Source organism: Vigna unguiculata, chromosome 4, assembly GCF_004118075.2.
Source record: "Vigna unguiculata cultivar IT97K-499-35 chromosome 4, ASM411807v1, whole genome shotgun sequence".
Classification (NCBI taxonomy): Eukaryota; Viridiplantae; Streptophyta; class Magnoliopsida; order Fabales; family Fabaceae; genus Vigna; species Vigna unguiculata.
In genome coordinates this window covers 3,720,720-3,739,878 of record NC_040282.1, presented here as the reverse complement: position 1 = coordinate 3,739,878, position 19,159 = coordinate 3,720,720, and the positions used below count along the sequence as shown (strand labels likewise).

Genomic DNA, 19,159 nt, shown 5'->3' with positions numbered 1-19,159 from the left:
ACTTGAAATAATCTCACATTTGTTGATAATTGTATGCGCGTAAATTATTGATCATTTGAAGATCAATAATGCTAAGAATCCAAAAAAATAATTTAAACATATTTTACCTCTCATATAGCAAAGATAAATTCTTCCTTGGGTGATAGCGTTATCCCATCTAATTGACCCCATGATCTTTTTTTCTTTTACATACATCTTGAATTGAATTTCTCAAAAAAATAATTCTTGTCAAGGAAGTAAACACAAGAATCATCTTTTTCTGCAATAGTCATGGTGACCTTTACTTTTAACCTTGAACCAATTTGGAATAATGAAGCTATAAACCCAAGTTGACTTAATTTAATAAAAATAAATAATTTTATGTTGTAATTATTTTAATATTTAAAACTATGACGATGTTTATAATTAATTAAACAAAATTAAACGGCAAAATAAGACTAAGTTGATTTTAAAAGATGTAATTATATGAAATAATTAATCATTTTAAATAAAAAATAATTATCAAATAAAAATAATAATTAAACAATAATTAATCATTGAATGTTAAGAGTTGAAAATAAAAATAAAAAAAAACCATTGTCATAAGAACATAATTATCAAATAAAAAATATATATAGTGATATCAAAATTATATCTTAAAAGTGAATTTAATAATGCACTGTTACATTCTCGAGAATAAATGAATTATTTTTTTATTATCTACAATTTTGTAAAGATTAATACTCTGTGGGAAAAGAATCGCATGGACGTATTCAACTAAAAATATATCCTTAATTAGCATAAGTAGCATTTTCAGAAACAAAAAAAAAAAACAGCTTGTACAATAACAGCAAGTTCATAAACTATCCAAAATGTAAATATAAAGAGCACAATGATACTTGAACCCACTTTTTTGACCTACTTTTAACTTATAATTTTAATTACTATTAGATTATCATATCACATTACTAAAAAAAATCAAAATAAATTATCTAATAGTGATTAAAGTAATGAATTAAAAGTAGGTCAAAAAAATAGGTTAAAAGATCATTATCCAAATATTAAACCTACATAACAGAGCTTTTGTGCTAGGCATGGTAAGAAAACTACATTTATCCAAAAATGTGTTTTCAGATCAGTTAAATTCAACTATAGTTATATATCAACTCTCTAATCCTGTCATATGCTTAAGCATCCTCCTACTAAATCCTGCCATTTATTTTGACAGACAATTTTTTTAAAATAATCAAACAAAATATAAAAAAAAAAATCACTATGCAATGTCATTAATAAACGCATGGTGTCAACTGGCGTATAAAAAAACCAATGCTACCCTAAGAAAAAGGCTAAAACCTGAGAGATTGAAAACACAAAGTGATGAACGATTTACAAAATCCAATTGCATCAACCAATGTTAATTGATTTCAAACACATTTTTTACAATATAAACCCAAATAAAGTTGTCATAGTTGGGTTGGGTAGGCCATGAAACTTGTAAATAAAACCAGAGCTAATGAAAAGAGAAAAAAGAAAGGAAGAAAAGCTATAAAGAAGTTGCATGGCCACACTTTTGTACTGGTGTAAGGATCATCAAATCGAATGTCCTTCATGCCCATGCTTTCCTCTTTCACTACATGGATTCCAATTGCTTTGATGAGTGAGGTATCAACCAAACCTTCGTATGTAACCTCCACATGTTTCCACTCTTTTTCTAAAGGCATTTCCATCAGACCATCATCAAAATGTAACTCTCTTACACCAAAGAGGTGCATATGATCCAATTCCAGCCTTACCTCATCGATAGGTTTAAAAGTATGTTCTTGAACTTTGTCGTTGATTAACACCATGGGTCTAATCATTTCTGCAACAAGATCCAGTAGAGGTGCAACAGTAAGACAAAGAACTTTGGGAGGGAATTTATGACGAAACCAGAAAGAAATTGAAGGTCCTCTGCTTTGTTTATCGAACCAACTTGGGATACTTCCTCCTCGAAAAATAAAATCAGTCTCTCCAACCTCGTGGAGTTGCTGCTAGTCACAATTCATCAACAGTTCATTAAACGAACTATATATTATCAAATCAAATTCACTAAAAACAAGGCCAAACCTGATTCAACAACATGCTTGAACCCGAAGAAGTTAAGGATGTACAGTGTATCGCCCTAAAAATTTTCAAGTTTGGTGGAACCCCTCTAATTTCCTCGAGACGCTTGCATCTAGTCACATTGAGATAATTCAGGCAGTGAAATTCTTTGATGCACTCGGGAAGGAATGTGATATTAACTTCCCGGAAGTGTAAAGATGTCACTGTGGCCAACTGCATGAAAGCTGCTGAAAAAAAATCATCGTTCAGGTTGCAGGAGTTGAGCTCAAAGTAACGTAGATCTGAAAATACCGTTGAGCCCACTTCTTCACCATCTTTTGATTTTACCCATTTCCAATCCTTGCAATTAATAACGATAATAGCAACCAATTTAGGCGTTAAGACAATGCTATTTAACCGATAAAAATCACATGAAATATGTAACCGATGGAGTTCAGTAAGATTTTGAAATGAAACTGGCAACTCTTTTATGGCAAGTTTAGACAAACTAAGTTCCCCAATATTTCCCATCTTTCCTAATATTTCTGGAAAATTCTTAAGACTTGAACAATATGAAAGTTCAAGTTTTTCAAGAGAGGGTAAGTTGAGAGGTGGAAATCTCCTCAGCTTCGTGCAACCTTCAGCTTTCAATATTATAAGTTTATTCAGAAAACCAATTGAGTCGTCAAGTGCAATTAAACCCTTACACCCTTCAAATGAAAGTTTCTTCAAATTTGAGAGATCAGATACGTCAGGTATCCGTGTTAAAAGTTGGCAGTTGTCAAAATTCAAGACGGTTAGATTCTCAAACTTCTGCAAAGTAAATAATGGGAAAAAGGAATAAAAACATTATGCATAAATTAAAAGTCTATTAACAAATTAAAGGTTATATTCTTTAAACCTGCCTTTCCAAGGAACCCAAATGACGTAAAATGACTCTTAAGTAACTTGCATGTCACAAGTTTGTTCGGATCAAAACTTGATGGTAAACAATTGGAAGGGTATCCATGCCATTCCAGTACTCTCAAACTTTCTGGTAAACAACTGGGAGCTCCGGAAACTTTGCCATTTCTAATAATAAGTATTTTTAGGTTTTTCATCTTTTCAAAGGCGTCTTCATTGCAATGTAGTGTTTCTTCTTTCTCAGATACGGAGATATCAAGACATAAAATCTCAATCCTACTAGTGCCCTATTAATGCAAAGAGGCACACACATCAACTACTTTTATGTAACACATCTAAAGAAATTGTAAATCATCTAGAAAAATAAAATAACTACGATAGAGATATATGATTAAAAAGAAAAATATATCAATTTTGAGAAACAAAACCAATTATCTGAGTCTCACTGTGTTGTTCTTTAAAACTTGAATTATCTCTTTAGGTAACCATAATCTCCTGCACTTTCCCGGCTCTTTGGATGATTCTTTCCGGTCAATTTGTCTACCCATGTCCTCAATTAAGTCGTGCATTTCAATTGTACTCGACCAACCAATCTTTATGAGAGATTTATCAATTAGCACACCAATATGATGTTTCATGCAATCGTCATAAAGAGCACGAAGCATAATCTCAACCTCTGCCAATGCGTATCCTCTGAAGCAACAGGCAATGTCAAGAAAAACACTCTTCTCTTCTCCCTCCAGAGCATCAAAGCTTACTTTAAGTTTATCAAGGATTTGACTGCTAGGAATTCTTTTATATTGATTGACAGCAGATTTGCATTGTTCCAGACTTTTTGCAAACAGGTTGGAACCTATTACTTCCAAAGCCAATGGAAGGCCAGAAGCACAAGTTACTGCATGATTCAAGACCTCTATGTAACTTGGATCAACCTGTTCCGTTTTGAAAGCTTTCCATGTAAGCAACTGAAGAGCATCCTTTTCATTCAATGGATTGAACTCATATGTTCTTTTAACCTGATGAGATGCAAGCAGATGAGTATCTCGAGTTGTGATGATGACCCTGCTGCTGGGACCAAACCAATCAGGGCTTCCAGCCAGTGCCCGTAACTGCTCGCACTTGTCAACGTCATCTAGAATCAAGAGAACCTTCTTTCGTTGCAACCTTTGTCGTATCATTGAAATTCCTTCATGCTCACTTGCTAAGTTGATGTCCTTCTCTCCAAGTATTTTTGAAAGAAGGATGCTTTGGAGATGTTCCAGCCCATGTTTGTTTGATTTCTCTCTCACGTTTTGAAGAAAACAAGAACCCTCAAAACAGATAGCAATCATATTATAAATTGCTAAAGCGAGTGTTGTTTTCCCTACCCCTCCCATTCCATGGATCCCTATCATGTGGAATCCATCATCAGATTCAACATTTAGAAGCTTCCTTAGTTCAACCACTGGCCACCCTAGTCCAACTGGATAATCCGCAACATGTAAATGACCAGGATTAATCTTGTGGCAGACCCAATCCACAACACTCCCCATAAACTTGTATTCGTATCCATCACTATTTCAAACAAAAAGGTTTGGTGAAGCTAAAATTGTTATGAAATCAGAAAATTGTAATGAGTTTTAAAACCAAGAAAAAAAAAACAGAGAAGAAGGGTTCTTGTGGTGTCTTACATCAGAAGGGTGAACCTTATAGAAGAGCGGTAAAACCAACAATCCTTGGGTGTGGCAGTGAAGGATGGTTGCAAGTTCATCCAAGCAGAAGGAGGAAGAAGCATAGTTGTGAGAGAGCACAACGATGGCAATCCTAGACTCTTCAATTGCCTTCGCAAGTGCTGGTGTGATTTCCTCTCCACTCTGAAGATCCTCATCATCTATGAAAGTGTGAATTCCCCCGTCACACAGAGCTTTGTAGAGATTGCCAGTGAAACCATGACGCGTGTCTTCCCCTCTAAAGCTGAGGAACACATCATATGTGAATGCAGGAGACCTTGGAGTCGTCATTGGAACAACGTTTCGAGTGTGTTGGGACTGTGAATCGAATCAAACTTTGAATAAATATGAAATTAGAAGAGTAAAGTGGAGTACCAAACCATAATCAGCGTGGGCCCTGTCGCACGTTATACACTCTTTCTAATTTGTTTTACTTTTGGTCAATGCTGACCATTGACGTTCATTTTATAAAGATTATACACTGTAAAATCACATAATAACTTAGTTGGTTACTTTTTATTTTCACTTTTAATTATTTATATATATATATATATATATATATATATATATTATTGTATATTATAAACTGAAGAAGAAAACTTGCTTTTACTGTTATTTAATTGAGATTTTTTATAATGAAAACAATGAAACCAAGTTATGAAAAACGGGAAGTCAAATATAAATGATTAATTCATATTCATTTCCATATTAATCAAAACATAATAAATAAATAAAGTATAAGTCTAATTTTGCAGTAATTTTTAGTTGTTGTGCTTTTAGATAAAAGATATGGTTTTATTTTCCATAAACTATTATCTTATCAAAAAATTATTATTGTTTATTTTCATTTATCATAATACAATAATCTTATAATAGTCATAACAAAAGGGAATGTGAATGTATTCTTGAAAACTACGTCCTTGCAGGCTCTTGACATTGGACAATTAACTCAGGAAGGTGTGAATTATTTTTTAAACTAAACACGGCTCCAATGTTACATAGTTATGTAATAAATAAGTGAATATTCATTAAGGTTTGGTCCAAGAGTGTTAATAACTAAACTAAACATAGCTCCAATGTTACATGGTTATGTAATAAATAAGTGCATATTCATTGAAGTTTGGTCCAGGAGTGCAACTAAAACTTTGTTGTTAATGGCTGTAATATCACCTTCCCAAGCATTCAGCTACGATGTGTTCCTGAATTTCAGAGGCTCAGACACACGCCAAGGTTTTACTGGCTATCTCAACAAAGCTCTTCATGACAGTGGAATCCACGTTTTCATTGATGATGAGGGCCTTCAGAGTGGAAAGATAATAACACCAGAACTCAAGGAGGCAATTGAAAAGTCCAGGATTGCGATTCCCGTGCTCTCTACAAACTATGCTTCTTCTTCCTTCTGTTTAGATGAGCTTGCAGTCATTCTTGACTGCTCCAGAAGGAATGGACTCTTGGTGTTGCCTGTCTTTTACAAAGTGCCTCCTCGTCATGTCAGACACCAGCAAGGAAGTTATGGAGAAGCATTGGCCAGACTAGAGAAAAGGCTTCTTGAGGAACATAACATGGAGAATTGGAAGATGGCACTGAAAGAAGTAGCTGGCCATTCTGGCTTTCATTTCGAGGATGGGTATCCCTCTTTACCAATCTTTCTACTTTTTGTTGGATTAAGTTTGGACTCTTTGAAATTCTAAGAACATATGTTTTTGTTGACGTGCGTGTCAAGACATTGATGTTTACAACACAAGGCTTTTAGTTTGACTTGGTTGAACTTTTTGTTTGAAGCAGAAAGGAATATGAGCACAAGCTTGTTGAGAAGATTGTTGAGCGTGTCTTCAGCTTCATTAATAATGGGGAAGAAAGATTGCATGTTGCAGATTACCCAGTTGGACTAGGATCACAGGTGCTAGAAATAAGGAAGCTTTTGGATGCTAGAAAAAACGATGCTAGCGTCAACATGATAGGGATCCACGGAATGGGCGGTGTAGGGAAATCAACACTTGCTCGCGCAGTTTATAATTTGATCACTGATCAATTTGAAGGTTCGTGTTTTCTCCAAAATGTAAGAGAAGAATCAAACAAACATGGGTTAAAACACCTTCAAAGCATCATTCTTTCACAGGTACTTGGAATGAAAGAAATCAACTTAGCAAGTGAGCAACAAGGAATTTCAATAATAAAAAATAGGCTCAAGCGAAAGAAGGTTCTCTTAATTCTGGATGACGTAGACCAGCACAAGCAATTACAAGGAATTGCAGGAAGTTCTGATTGGTTTGGTCCCGGCAGCATAGTCATCATCACCACTCGCGACAAACAACTTCTAGCATCTCATGAGGTTAAAACAACGCATGAGATGAAGGAATTGAATAAGGAAGATGCTCTTAAGTTGCTTAAATTCAAAGCTTTTAAAAATGGAGAAGTTTATCCAAGTTACACGGAGGTATTGGATCAGGTAGTAACTTATGCTTCTGGTATTCCACTGGCTTTGGAAGTCATAGGTTCAAACTTGTTTGGAAAAAGTGTACAAGAATGGGAATCTGCTATCAAACAATATAAAAGAATTCCTAATAATCAAATCCGAGAGATACTTGAAGTAAGCTTTGATTCATTGGGAGAAGAAGAGAAGAGTGTTTTTCTTGACATTGCTTGTTGTTTCAAAGGGTATAAATTGTGGGAGATTGAAGAGAAACTTTGTGCTCTTTATGATAACTGCATGAAATACCATATTGGGGTGCTAATTGAAAAGTCTCTCATAAAGATTAGTCATGATGAAAGAGTTACATTTCATGACTTGATCGAGGACATGGGTAAAAAAATTGACCATCAGCAATCACCGAGAGAGCCAGGGAAGCGCAGGAGATTATGGTTACATGAAGATATAATTCAAGTTCTGAAAGACAACTCGGTGAGTGACTGACTTATGAATGGTTTTGTCTCTCATAATTTGTCTGTCTATTGAATTTTTTCATCACATTTGTCTTTTTTCTTACAATTTGTAAATTTTGAATTAATGTCTAATATATACTTGTACTGTTGTTGATTCGTGCATTTTGCTATGACAGGGAACTAGTGAAATCAAAATTATCTTTCTGGATTTCCCCATATCCAACATCCAAGTAGTAGAATGGGATGGAAACGCTTTCATAGAGATGAAAAGCCTTAAAATACTTATTGTTAGAAACGGTATATTTTCCCAATATGTAAATTATCTACCAGAAAGTTTGAGGGTACTAGAATGGGGGGCACAGGTATCCTTCTGATTTTCATCCAAAGAACTTTCCATATGGGAAGGTACCCAATGGTTCCATCACATCATTGGAGTATTGTAGGTTATCCAAGGCAAGTTTGAAGAATACATAATGTTTCTGCCATTTCCTCTTTGTAATAAAGTATTCATAAGTTCACCAATGTTAAGTATGCTACGTATCATTAAATAAAAAAGAATATTGAAAACAGGACAAAACCTTATTCAGGAACATGCTTATACATGACGAAGTCAAGGATTTGCAGTCTCTTGCCTACAAATGTTTTAAGGACTACAGAATCCCTCTAATTTCCAAAACATGCTCACCATAAGTAACATTTAGCATCCTTACAAATTGAAAAATAGATGTATTCACGAAGAATTTTGAAGTTATTGTTCGATAGGTCTAAATCTTGGACATACCATGTGAAACCTATTGAAAAAATAATCAACACAAGTTGCATCCTGAAGCACAAAGCCATGATAATATTCAAATGAAAGTTTCTCCACACTTGGAAACCAGATATGTCAGGTATCTTGGTTAAACATTTGCATTTGAAAATTTAAAAACTCTTAGATTCACCGACTTCTGCAAAGAAAAGAGAAAGAAATAGGAATTGAATGAATAATCTTATGGTGAATTCATCAATTTAAAAGATAAGGAAAATGTACTCATTAAACTTGCCTTCAATAAGTTTGTCAACTCAATTGTCGAAATACTACTGCAGGGTAACTTGCATATGGCAAGTTCCTTTGGATGAAAATCAGATGGTAAACTATTTGACGGATATCTCCACCATTCAAGCACTCTCAAATTATCTGGTAGATATTCTGGACCTTTCGAAAAACTACCATTTCTAATAATAAGTGTTCTGAGGTTCTGCATATTCTGGAAGGCCTTTCCATTCCATTCTACTCCTTCTTCTTGATCAAATATGGGGAAATCCAGACATATGATTTCAATTTTGTTAGTTCCCTGTTAATGCAAAAGACATGAACCAACCACAATACAAGCATGTCTAAGACTTTAGTACACATATTTAGGGAGAAATATTACAAAAGAAAAAACAACTATGATAAATCAAACCATTCATGAATTTCACTCACCCTGTTGTTTTCTAAAACTTCTCTAACATCTTCCAGTAACCATAACCTGCTACGCTGACCTGGCTCTAACAATGATTCCTGTTGGACAATATCTTTACCCATGTCCTCAATCAAGTCATGCAATGTAACTCTATCATAACAAGGTTTTGTACCATGAATAAGCTTTACTAGAGATTTGTCAACCAATATGTCAATGTAACACTTCATGTTCTGACCATACTGAGCTTGAAGTATATCTTCGACCTCTGCCAATTCATATCCTTTGAAGCAACAAGCAAAGTCAAGAAAAACACTCCTTTCTTTTTCCTCCAAAGAATCAAAGCTTGCTTTAAGTATTGTTTCAACCGGATTATTAGGACATTTTTTTAATTTATGGATGACTGGTTTCCATTCTTCTACACTTTTTCCATACAAGTTGGAACCTATTACTTCCAATGCTAATGGAATGCCAGCAGCAAAAGTTACTACATGATTCAGGAGCTCCTCATAACTCGGATCAAAGTAATGCTTTTTAAAAGCTTTCCATTTAAGCAATTGAAGAGCCTCATCGTTATTTAATCCCTTCACCTCATAAGTTGTTTGAACATTATGGGAGGCTAACAGCTGTTCATCTCGTGTTGTGATTATGACTCTGCTGCCAGGACCAAACCAATCAGCTCTTCCAACAACTGCCTGCAATTGCTCCTCCTTGTCAACATCATCTAGAATCAAGAGAACCTTCTTTTTCTGGAGCCTACGTTGTATCACTGAAATCCCTTGTTGCACACTTGTTAACTTCATGTCCTTCTCTCCAAGTAAATTCAGAAGAATGATGCTTTGAAGATATTGTAACCCATGCTTGTTTGATTTTTCTCTCACGTTTTCAATAAAACATGAAGCATCAAACTTGTACGAAATCAAATCATTATAAACTTCTTTGGCAAGAGTTGATTTTCCAACCCCGCCAATTCCATGAATCCCTATCATGTGGACACCACCATCACATCCAACATCCAAAAGTTTCATTACTTCTTGCACTTTTGACTCTATTCCAACTGGGTAATGACCAGGATTAATCTTCTTGGAGACCCACTCCACAATCTTCCCAATAAACTCATATTCATATCCATTCCTGTTTCAAAAAAATTCTAGTTAGTTTAAATTTAAAGCCTTACATGATATGTCAAGGTTGACAAAAATTTGTTTCCTCTTCTAATTTTAACACCAAATCATAAATCCAAGTGAAACTTAATCTCATTTGAAAATAGAAGACTGGCAGGGTGGGTACCCATGGTCGATATGAAAGAAAAACAACTTAGCTACTTGATGAAGAAGCATCTTCCATTTCAACAACTTTTCCATGTCATGCTTGAGCCTCTTCTCATGTTTAGTCAAGGCTTCTCTAAAACTGTCTTTCTGCAATTGCACCAGTGTAGGATCCACATAATAAAAGACTGGTAAAACCAGAAGTCTTTTTCTCTTAAGGCAGTCAAGAATGGTTGCAAGTTCATCAAAGCAACAGGTGGAAGAAGCATAGTTTACAGAAAGCACAGTGATAGCAATCCTGGACTCTTTAATTGCTTTCACAGTTGTTGGTGTAATTTCCTCTCCTCTCTGAAGGTTTTCATCAGCAATGAAAGTGTGGATTCCACTGTCATGAAGAGCTTTGTAGAGATAGCCCGTAAAACCATAGCGTGTGTCTAAGCCTCTGAAGCTGAGGAACACATCGTAGCTGAATGCATCTGAACGTGACTCCAGTCCAACAGAATCATATTGATTTAAAGCAGATTCCCATTCTTCTTCAACACAATGGAATGCAAGAAGCAAAAGTTACAAAACATGATTCAATTTCTAATCTAAAAGTAACCGCAAAAGATCTAGAAGACTGATATGAGTTCCAAATAAAGTCAAATCAACAAACTAGTTTGTTTAAAATCTCTTTCTTTAATCTCCGTAACTCTAGTCATATTCAGGTTGTGTCAGATCATGTAGCTTGTAATGATAGAAACGGAAACAAAATACAAAGAAAAAAAAACTTTGAAACCTGTGGTAAATCTCTGAAAGTTCTCAAGACTGGAACAATTTGAAAGTTCTAGTCTTTCGAGAGAGTTTAAGTTGAGAGGTGGAAAACTAATAAGCTTGCTGCAACCAACAACCCTCAATATTTTAAGTTTAGTCAGAAAACCAACTGAGTCGTGAACTGTAATTAAATTCTCACACTCTTTAAATGAAAGTTCCTTCAAATTTGGGAGATCAGATACATCAGGAATGTGCGTCAAAATTTTGCAGTCGTCAAAACTCATGACGGTTAGATTCTCGAACTTCTGCAAAGAAAATAAAGGAAAAAATAAATAAGAACATAATGAATAATTTTAAAGTTAATTATGTAATTTTCAAGATGATGAGAATATACTATTTAAACTTGCCTTCAATAAGTTATCCAACGCAGATGGTAAACAATTTGAAGAAAATCTGAACCATATCAATGCTCTCGAACTTCGAAGAAAATGATTGAAAAACTGAAATTTTTTATGAAGTTTTTGGAGGGTTTTCATCCTCTTGAAGCTGCTTGCATTCAATCCTTTTATTCTCTGTCAATGCAAAAGGCTCGAATCAACCACGATAAAAGTATAATACAAGCATGAGGTGAGAGTGTGATAGATAGTGAAAAAAGATTAAGATAAGAAACCAAACATTCATGAGTCTCACTCACAGTGTTATTCGAAACATGAATCACATCTTTATGTAACCATAATCCACTGTTCTTCCCCGGCTCTTTCCGTAATTCCTCCCAGGCAATGCTTATACACATGTCCCTTACCAAGTCATGCATTGTAAGTCTATTATCAAAATAATCATACTTCAACAGAGATTTTTCAACCAGCATTCCAATGTGATGTTTCATGCTACGACCATAACAAGCATTAAGTATATCTTCAACCTCTGTCGGCGCATATACATTTAAGAAACGAGAAATATCAAGAAAAACACTCTTCTCTTCTTCCTCCAAAGCATCAAAGTTTACTTTAAGTATACTTAGGATTTCCATTTTGGGAATCATTTCATATTGTTTGACAGTGGTCTTCCATCCTTCTATACTTTTTCCGACCAAGCTGCCTCCTATTACTTCTAAAGCCAGTGGAAGGCCAGAAGCATAAGTTAAAAGACTATTCAAGACTAACTCATACTCTGGATCAACCTTTACATTCCTGAAAGCTTTCCATTTAAGCAGCTGAAGAGCATCATTATTATTCAATTCCTTCACCTCATATGTCATAGTAACTCTATGGTTTTCCAACAATTGTTTGTTCCGAGTTGTGATGATGATTCTGCTGCCAGGACCAAACCAGTCACATCCTCCAGCAACTGCTTCTAATTGCTCGGGCTTGTCAACATCATCCAGAATCAAGAGAACCTTCTTCATCTTCAACCTACACTTTATCGTAGAAATTCCTTGTTGCATACTTGTGAAGTAGATGTCCTTATCTCCTAATATCTGTGATAGAAGGATGCTTTGCAGGTGTTTTAACCCATGTTTGTTTGTGTTTTCTCTCACGTTTTCAAGAAAACACAATCCATCAAAATTCTCACCAATTAAATCATTGTAGACAGCTCGAGCAAGTGTTGATTTTCCTATCCCACCCATCCCGTGGATTCCTATCATGTGAACACCATCCTCAGTTCCAAACTCCAAAACTTTCCTTACTTCTAGCACTTGTGAGTCTAGTCCAATTGGGTAATCCGAAACATGTGTAAAAGAATCACGAATAATCTTGTGCTTGACATCCTCAGCAATTCTCTTAATAAACTTGTATTCATATCCAACTCTGTTTCAAACAAAACAACGTTGAAACTAAAAGCCTTGTATCCATATATTGTCATGGTTATCAAATATTTATTCTCTCAAACTTATGCAATACAATGAAAGTTCATGTATAAAGATTGGTAAGGTGGTGTACCCGTCTTCGAAATGATAGCCAGACAAGTTAGCTACTTGACGCAGAGCCATCTTCCATTTCTGCACCTTCTCCATATCTTTGAATCTTATCTGATGCTTAGTCAATGCTTCTCCATAACTCCCTTTCTGGTGTCTCACGTCTGAAGGATCCACCTTATAAAATACCGGTATAACATGTAGCCCTTTATTCTTGCAGTTAAGGATGACTGCAAGTTCATCCAAGCAGAAACAGGAAGAAGCATAGTTTTGAGAGAGCACAACGATGGCAATCCTAGACTCTTCAATTACTTTCAGAAGTGCTGGTGAGATTTCCTCTCCACTCTCAAGGTCATCATCATCGATGAAGGTGTGAATTCCCCTGTCACAGAGAGCTTTGTAGAGATTGCCGGTGAAACCGTGGAGTGCGTCTTCCCCTCTGAAGCTGAGGAACACATCGTAGGTTAAGGAAGAGGAAAACATGGTATGATGATGGATGGAGTGAGTGCTGTGTCTCCAGAGTCAAACTTTGAAGCAAAATTAGTACGAAACTGATATACTTTACGCGGATGAAACTTTTCTGAATAAATAAATACCTAAAATGCTCCTTTTCTTTCTTTGTTGGTTATCGGTTTCCTATGAAGCTTCTTAATTATGTTTAACTTTCCATGTCATAAATTTTGTACGCTAAACTATTACCCTGTAAGCAAGCAAGCATATATATTAAACTGAAGATACCTTACTTCTACTGTTCTTGAATTTAAGAATTTTAAATGAAAACAACGAAATCTGTTGGTATTTATATTTATATACGATATTCAAGGGAATAAAATCAAAAGATTTTTTTTTTAATATTAATAATAAGTTGCCATATTTTATTAAATCCATTTATACACTGGATGCTAAGTTTTTCATGAGTTCATGGGTGTTATTTTTATGCTGTATTGGTTGTGTGTTTCTTTTACCTATAGTTGTTTAAGGGTCTATAAAAGTCCATCCTTAGAAAAAGCATAAGTGTCGATATGTTTATGTTTAGACAGTAGATTTGGTGTATGAAACTAGAAGTATTAAGAAAGTTGATTATACTTTTATTGTGACACTATTTATAATTAATTTTCTTATCAATTTAAAACCAATTTATTAAATGATATTTTAAAAGTAACGGTAGTTTGTCTTGATTTCGAATTTTGATCCTTGAATTTGATAGTGACTCTATGGGTGAATTCAATTGTATAGCAGAAATTTAGAATTGTTACTTTCACCCCGATCTAGTTCGGATTTATATGGGTTGAGGGTGAAAATTCATAAAAGAAGAAGTGACCAAAACATCAACAAAAGTCTCATATATTAGAGTCAATCCATGCAGTAGCGATCTTCAAAACATATTTTAAAGGTGTCAAAGATATACACAAAATTTTAACGTGTCAAATACATAAAATATACTAAAATTAAAAAAAAACTTTTATTTATAGACTATTCATATGTATAAGCAAAACTGGGGGCAAAGCCCCCTAGGAGCCAACAAAGTGACCACTAACCCCATTGACTTTTTTTTTAAAGTAAGAAACTTATTTAAAATTGAAAATGAAAACAATTACAAAAAAATTATACACAAAAAATATTTTCTCAATCCAAATCTAAACTTAGTATAATTAGGTTAGGTTAAGTTCCATTTTGGACAAATCAGATCAAGCTATGACTCATGTTGGGTCAAGTTGGGTTGGACCCATGTTGGTCAAGTCAAATTGAGCCTAGGCTAGGTCTCGGGTAAAGACTATGTTTGTCTGAGTCAATCTCAAATCAAGATGGACAGGGTTGAGTTAGGTTTAAATCAAGTAGGTCAATCATGTTAGTCCCAAGTCTGGTGGGATCCAAATCAAGCTAAGCTTGATAGGTTTCACATCATGTTAAGTTGAATCAAGTCCATGACGACCCAAGTTGAGTTAAGCCAATGTTAGATTGAATCGAGTCAAACCAAAGTCAAGTCGAGTTAAGTTTGCTTAACCTTATCCCAAGTCAAGTCAAGCGCTCGAACCAAGACAAGTTGGGCAAGCCTTATGTCAGTCAACTCGGGCATACCTTAGGCTAAGTCGAGTCGGGCAAAGCTTAGGCCGAGTTGAGTTTGGCAAATCTTAGGCTAAGTTGAGTCAAATAGACCTTATGTTGAGTGAAGTTAGGCAAACCGTAGGCCAAGTCAAGTTAGGTAAAAATCAGATCGAGTCAAACAGGGACCAAATTGAGTCAAGTCAAGATCGGGCCACCTCAAGCCGAGTCGAGTTAGGCTCACCTCAAGTTAATTCAACTCATGCTTAGCTCAATCAAGCCAGGCCACCTAAGGCCAGGTTGAGTTAGACCCACTTCAGGCCAAGTCAAGTTCGATACATAAAAGGCTAAGTCAAGTTGAGCCGAGTTAAGTCATGTTTGGTTTGGGTCGAGCTTGGGTCCAATCAAACCCAAGTCGAGTTGAGTAAAATCATATTGAGATTAGGTCGATTCAAGTCATACCCACGTTGGGTCGAGTCAAGTCATACCCCCGTTGGGTCGAGTCAAGTCATACCTACATCGGGTTGAGTGGGTTGGTCCCACACCAGGTCTAGTAAAGTTGAGCCCACATTATGCTCAATCGAGTCGGGACCTCCTCTAGCTCAATCGAATTAGGCCCACCTAGGGTCAATTTGAGTGGGGTGCATCTCAACTCAAGTCAAGTCACGTCCATCACGACCCAAGTCAAGTCAAGTCCATATCAGGCTAAGTCGATTTGAGTCTATGATGGGTGAAATCAAGTCATCAGGTCCATATTAGATCGAGTTATGTAGGGTCAAGTCATGTCCACCTTATATCAAAGCTTTGACCATTGGGCTTTTTCAATCCACTCATTTGGTTAACCAATAAAAGAGTACTTATTTGCCAATTACTTCCTGTACCCCATCATTTTCACTACTAAAAATTTTCATATTACATGGGAATTTTCTTGCAAATTTGTTCAAAAAATTTGCAAGAAAAGACTTTTTCCTACTACTTTTTCTAAGAATTTTAATTGGCGGGTAATTCCTTCGTGGGTAATTATTTTATACAAAATTATAAAATTCGCAAGTATTTCCTACAAAATTTGTTGCGAAAAGTGTTTTATACAAAATATTTTGCAAAAAAATTGGCAGCAATTTTCTGCAAATTTTTTTTTCATAACAAAATTTATAAGTATTTCCTATCAAAAAAATTTCAAAACAAAATTGACAGAAAATATGAGGTTTTTTAGTAGTGTTTCTACCGGTATTCCATCATTTTGAAATTCCCCTTTTTGCCCTTTATTGTTTTATATGAAAGTTGTTTCCTTCGTGGAGACACTGGCCAGTGATTTGCAAAACTAAGGCAAGCCATGGCAGGTATATTGAGGTATGAAAGGAATTTTTCGTGGTGTTATGTGATATGGAATAGGTGCGGAAGATGGGAAATAGTTTTTCAAAATTCTATTTCTGAAAGGTAAAGTATCATTCCGGAAGTAGTTGAGGTGATTCTGCGTAAAACTTTCAGAAAATGAATTCCATAGATTTTAAAAAGCAAAATCTAGAAGTGTGGAATTGTTTATTGTAGAACTAGCATCGCAATCACGAAAGTGAAAACCAAGTGAAAAAGGTGGGAAAATGTAGCAATAATGCCTCGTGGCGTAGAGCCATCGAATGACATAGGTTAAAAGGGTCAAAGCTTGTAGTTAGGGGTGGTCAAAAAATCTAATTTTCTTGATCTAATCCACTTTTGCTCCGATCCAATCCATTTAAAATCTATTTTATTAAAAATCAAATCCATTTCAAATCCATTTTAATGGATCTGAATTTTAATCTAATCTATATTTTATATATTTTATGGATTGGATATTCATTCTATAAATCAAGATTTTCATATATGCATAATCTAAACAATCCAATCCAAATGTTCCATTTAAATTTTTAGTTGGGTTAGGCTAAAGGATAAGAGTGACTAGGCTAAATTCAGACTCGGACGGGCCTTGCTCGACGACATATATGGATCGGGCAGGTCCGACGACTAGAACAAGCTGGACGGGCCTAAAAACATGAACGAGCTAGGTGGGCCCGACAAACCGGACGAGTCAATCGGGTCCAACGACCCGAAAAAGTCGGGTGAGCCTAATGATCTGAACAGGCCAGGCGGGTTCGATGACCCGAATGAGTCAGGTGGGCTCGAATACCCGAATGAGCCAGGCTGGTCCGATGATCCAAACGGGCCAGGTGGGCCTGAAGACCCAAACGAGCCAGGTGGACTCAATGACTCTAACGGGCCAAGCGGGCCCAAAGACCCGAACGAGTCCAGCATTATTTGGATAAAAAATATAATCTAATTATTTAGATCTAAAATGAACGTGGATTTGATCATTAAAAATCCAATCCATGTCTATCCCTACTTTAGCCAGAGCGGGCTAGAGGCGCTACTGCTTGAAACGCAAAGAGCAGTGAAATTGGTGGACAGGAAAGTCCTAATAAAGGAGGTGGGCGAGCTCATGGCTCGGATAGGAGTTACGATTCTAGACGAAGACGACAATGCCATAATTGCCTTGTTGAGTGCGAAGCTACAAACAGTTGTGGCAACCGCCATGGTGAGTGAGCCATTATGAGAGAAGAAAATAATGGAAATGTAAACCTATTTTGGAATGTTCATTCCAGAACATATTACAGAATGTCTTTTTTGATAATATATTTTAGATTTGTTATTTCAATATACAACCTTCAGGATTACACCTCCCCCATCTCCGACTTCTCATCTTGGTAGGTTCCCGGATTACCCATTTCGGAAACCAGTGATACACCTTACTCAAATATCTCGAGCCTAATACACCACCGCAAACCTCACTCCTTACTCTAAAGGAGGTCCAAAATCGTAACTATGACAATGGGTAAATGGGAGAATTACTTGCACAACTACACTATCCAAGTGAAGAAGAAGATTAGACTTAAAATAAAAATTAGTTTAAATTATGTATTTGATTCCCGTTTTCCTACAAAAATCTCAAATTGGTTGTCTCAATTAAATTCCTATTTTTTAAAGTGTGATATAATTTGATCATTTTCGTTAATATTTTGTTAAAGATGCATCAAGCGTCAATTCGTGTCTTTTTAAAAAAAGAAAATTGTCATATGTCAAGTCAACGTCATGTGTCATGGTAGTGACAATGTCACATGTCACGTTAAATGTTATTAAATTAATTTCAATTTGGTCTCTAAATTTGTTATTTTGATTCAATTTAATTCTATTTTTTTAAATTGGACAATTTCGTACCTCCCCAAATTGAAACCAAATTTAATTTTTATATAAATATTATATTGATATTTTTATTAAAATTGATATTTTTATTAAATATTTTTAACAAAATTAAATTTATTTAATTTATATTTTATATTGAACTTTATTTAAAATTTATTGTAAAATATATATTTTACATTGAACTTTATTTGTATTGATATTTCATTACATCATATATTGATATTCTTTTTATTTGAAATTGTATTTGAAATAATTATATATTTTTAAAATGTGTACAATTCCATAATTTTTATACAAATGTTATAGTTAGTTTAAAAATAACAATTTTGTAAATTCAAATTAAAAATTTTAAAGCAATTTTAAAAATATTTTATAACAATTTAAAACAAAACAGATTATAAATTTTTAAAAAAATTTAAATAAAGTTCAATGTAAAATATAAATTTAAACAGACTTAAACTTATTAAAAATATTTAATAAAAATTTTAATTTTAATAAAAATATCAATATAACATTAATATAAAATTAAATTTAGTTCCAATTTGAAATTTGAAGACGAGTGAAATTGCTCAATTTTAAAATAAATTGGAACTGAATTGAAATCCTCATTTTGGACAACCAGAGGTAGAAGCTTTTATTAGAGGGGGTACTCTAGATCCTATTAATATAACCTATTCTTGTGTTTATCAATGGTGGTATATAATCGGTTTACGTAGTCATAGGGATCTTTATATTAGAGCTATTTTTCTATTAATACTTTATATTATATCTTTAGTAGCGGGTTGGTTACACCTACAACCAAAATGGTAATCGAGTGTTTTGTGGTTTAAAAATGCCGAATTCCGCCTCAATCATCATTTGTCAGGACTATTCAAAGTAAATTCCTTAGCTTGGACAGGGCATTCAATTCATGTCGCTATTCTGAGGTTTGAGCGGAACAAATTCAAAGAC

At 34.8% G+C, this 19,159-nt stretch overlaps 4 protein-coding genes across 5 annotated transcripts; 1 reads left to right on the top strand and 3 right to left on the bottom strand.

Annotated features, from left to right (window-relative positions):
* Positions 1-1,397: 1,397 nt before the first annotated feature.
* Positions 1,398-4,535, bottom strand: LOC114181898 (TMV resistance protein N-like). Its single transcript, XM_028068550.1, has 4 exons — positions 3,411-4,535; positions 2,967-3,251; positions 2,086-2,874; positions 1,398-2,006 (listed from the first exon to the last, which is right to left on the bottom strand). Exons 1-4 carry the CDS (start codon positions 4,494-4,496, stop codon positions 1,443-1,445), a joined length of 2,724 nt encoding a protein of 907 aa, XP_027924351.1. The 5' UTR covers positions 4,497-4,535; the 3' UTR covers positions 1,398-1,442.
* Positions 4,228-5,009, bottom strand: LOC114181904 (toll/interleukin-1 receptor-like protein). The gene is made up of 2 exons (XM_028068565.1): positions 4,635-5,009; positions 4,228-4,518 (listed from the first exon to the last, which is right to left on the bottom strand). The coding sequence occupies exons 1-2, from the start codon at positions 4,962-4,964 to the stop codon at positions 4,516-4,518; spliced, it is 333 nt and encodes a 110-aa protein (XP_027924366.1). The 5' UTR covers positions 4,965-5,009; the 3' UTR covers positions 4,228-4,515.
* Positions 5,010-5,567: 558 nt separating this feature from the next.
* LOC114181905 (TMV resistance protein N-like) lies at positions 5,568-7,803 on the top strand. Its single transcript, XM_028068566.1, has 2 exons — positions 5,568-6,300; positions 6,459-7,803. The coding sequence occupies exons 1-2, from the start codon at positions 5,750-5,752 to the stop codon at positions 7,585-7,587; spliced, it is 1,680 nt and encodes a 559-aa protein (XP_027924367.1). The 5' UTR covers positions 5,568-5,749; the 3' UTR covers positions 7,588-7,803.
* Positions 7,804-8,116: 313 nt separating this feature from the next.
* Positions 8,117-13,492, bottom strand: LOC114181896 (TMV resistance protein N-like). 2 transcript variants are annotated; one of them, XM_028068546.1, is made up of 8 exons: positions 12,960-13,492; positions 11,714-12,827; positions 11,427-11,591; positions 11,045-11,324; positions 10,289-10,799; positions 9,022-10,132; positions 8,600-8,890; positions 8,117-8,503 (listed from the first exon to the last, which is right to left on the bottom strand). In XM_028068546.1, exons 1-8 carry the CDS (start codon positions 13,415-13,417, stop codon positions 8,456-8,458), a joined length of 3,978 nt encoding a protein of 1,325 aa, XP_027924347.1. In that variant the 5' UTR covers positions 13,418-13,492; the 3' UTR covers positions 8,117-8,455. The 2 variants fall into 2 exon arrangements, with proteins under 2 accessions (XP_027924347.1, XP_027924348.1); XM_028068547.1 differs by having other exon boundaries at positions 10,289-10,796.
* Between the last annotated feature and the right edge of the window lie 5,667 nt (positions 13,493-19,159).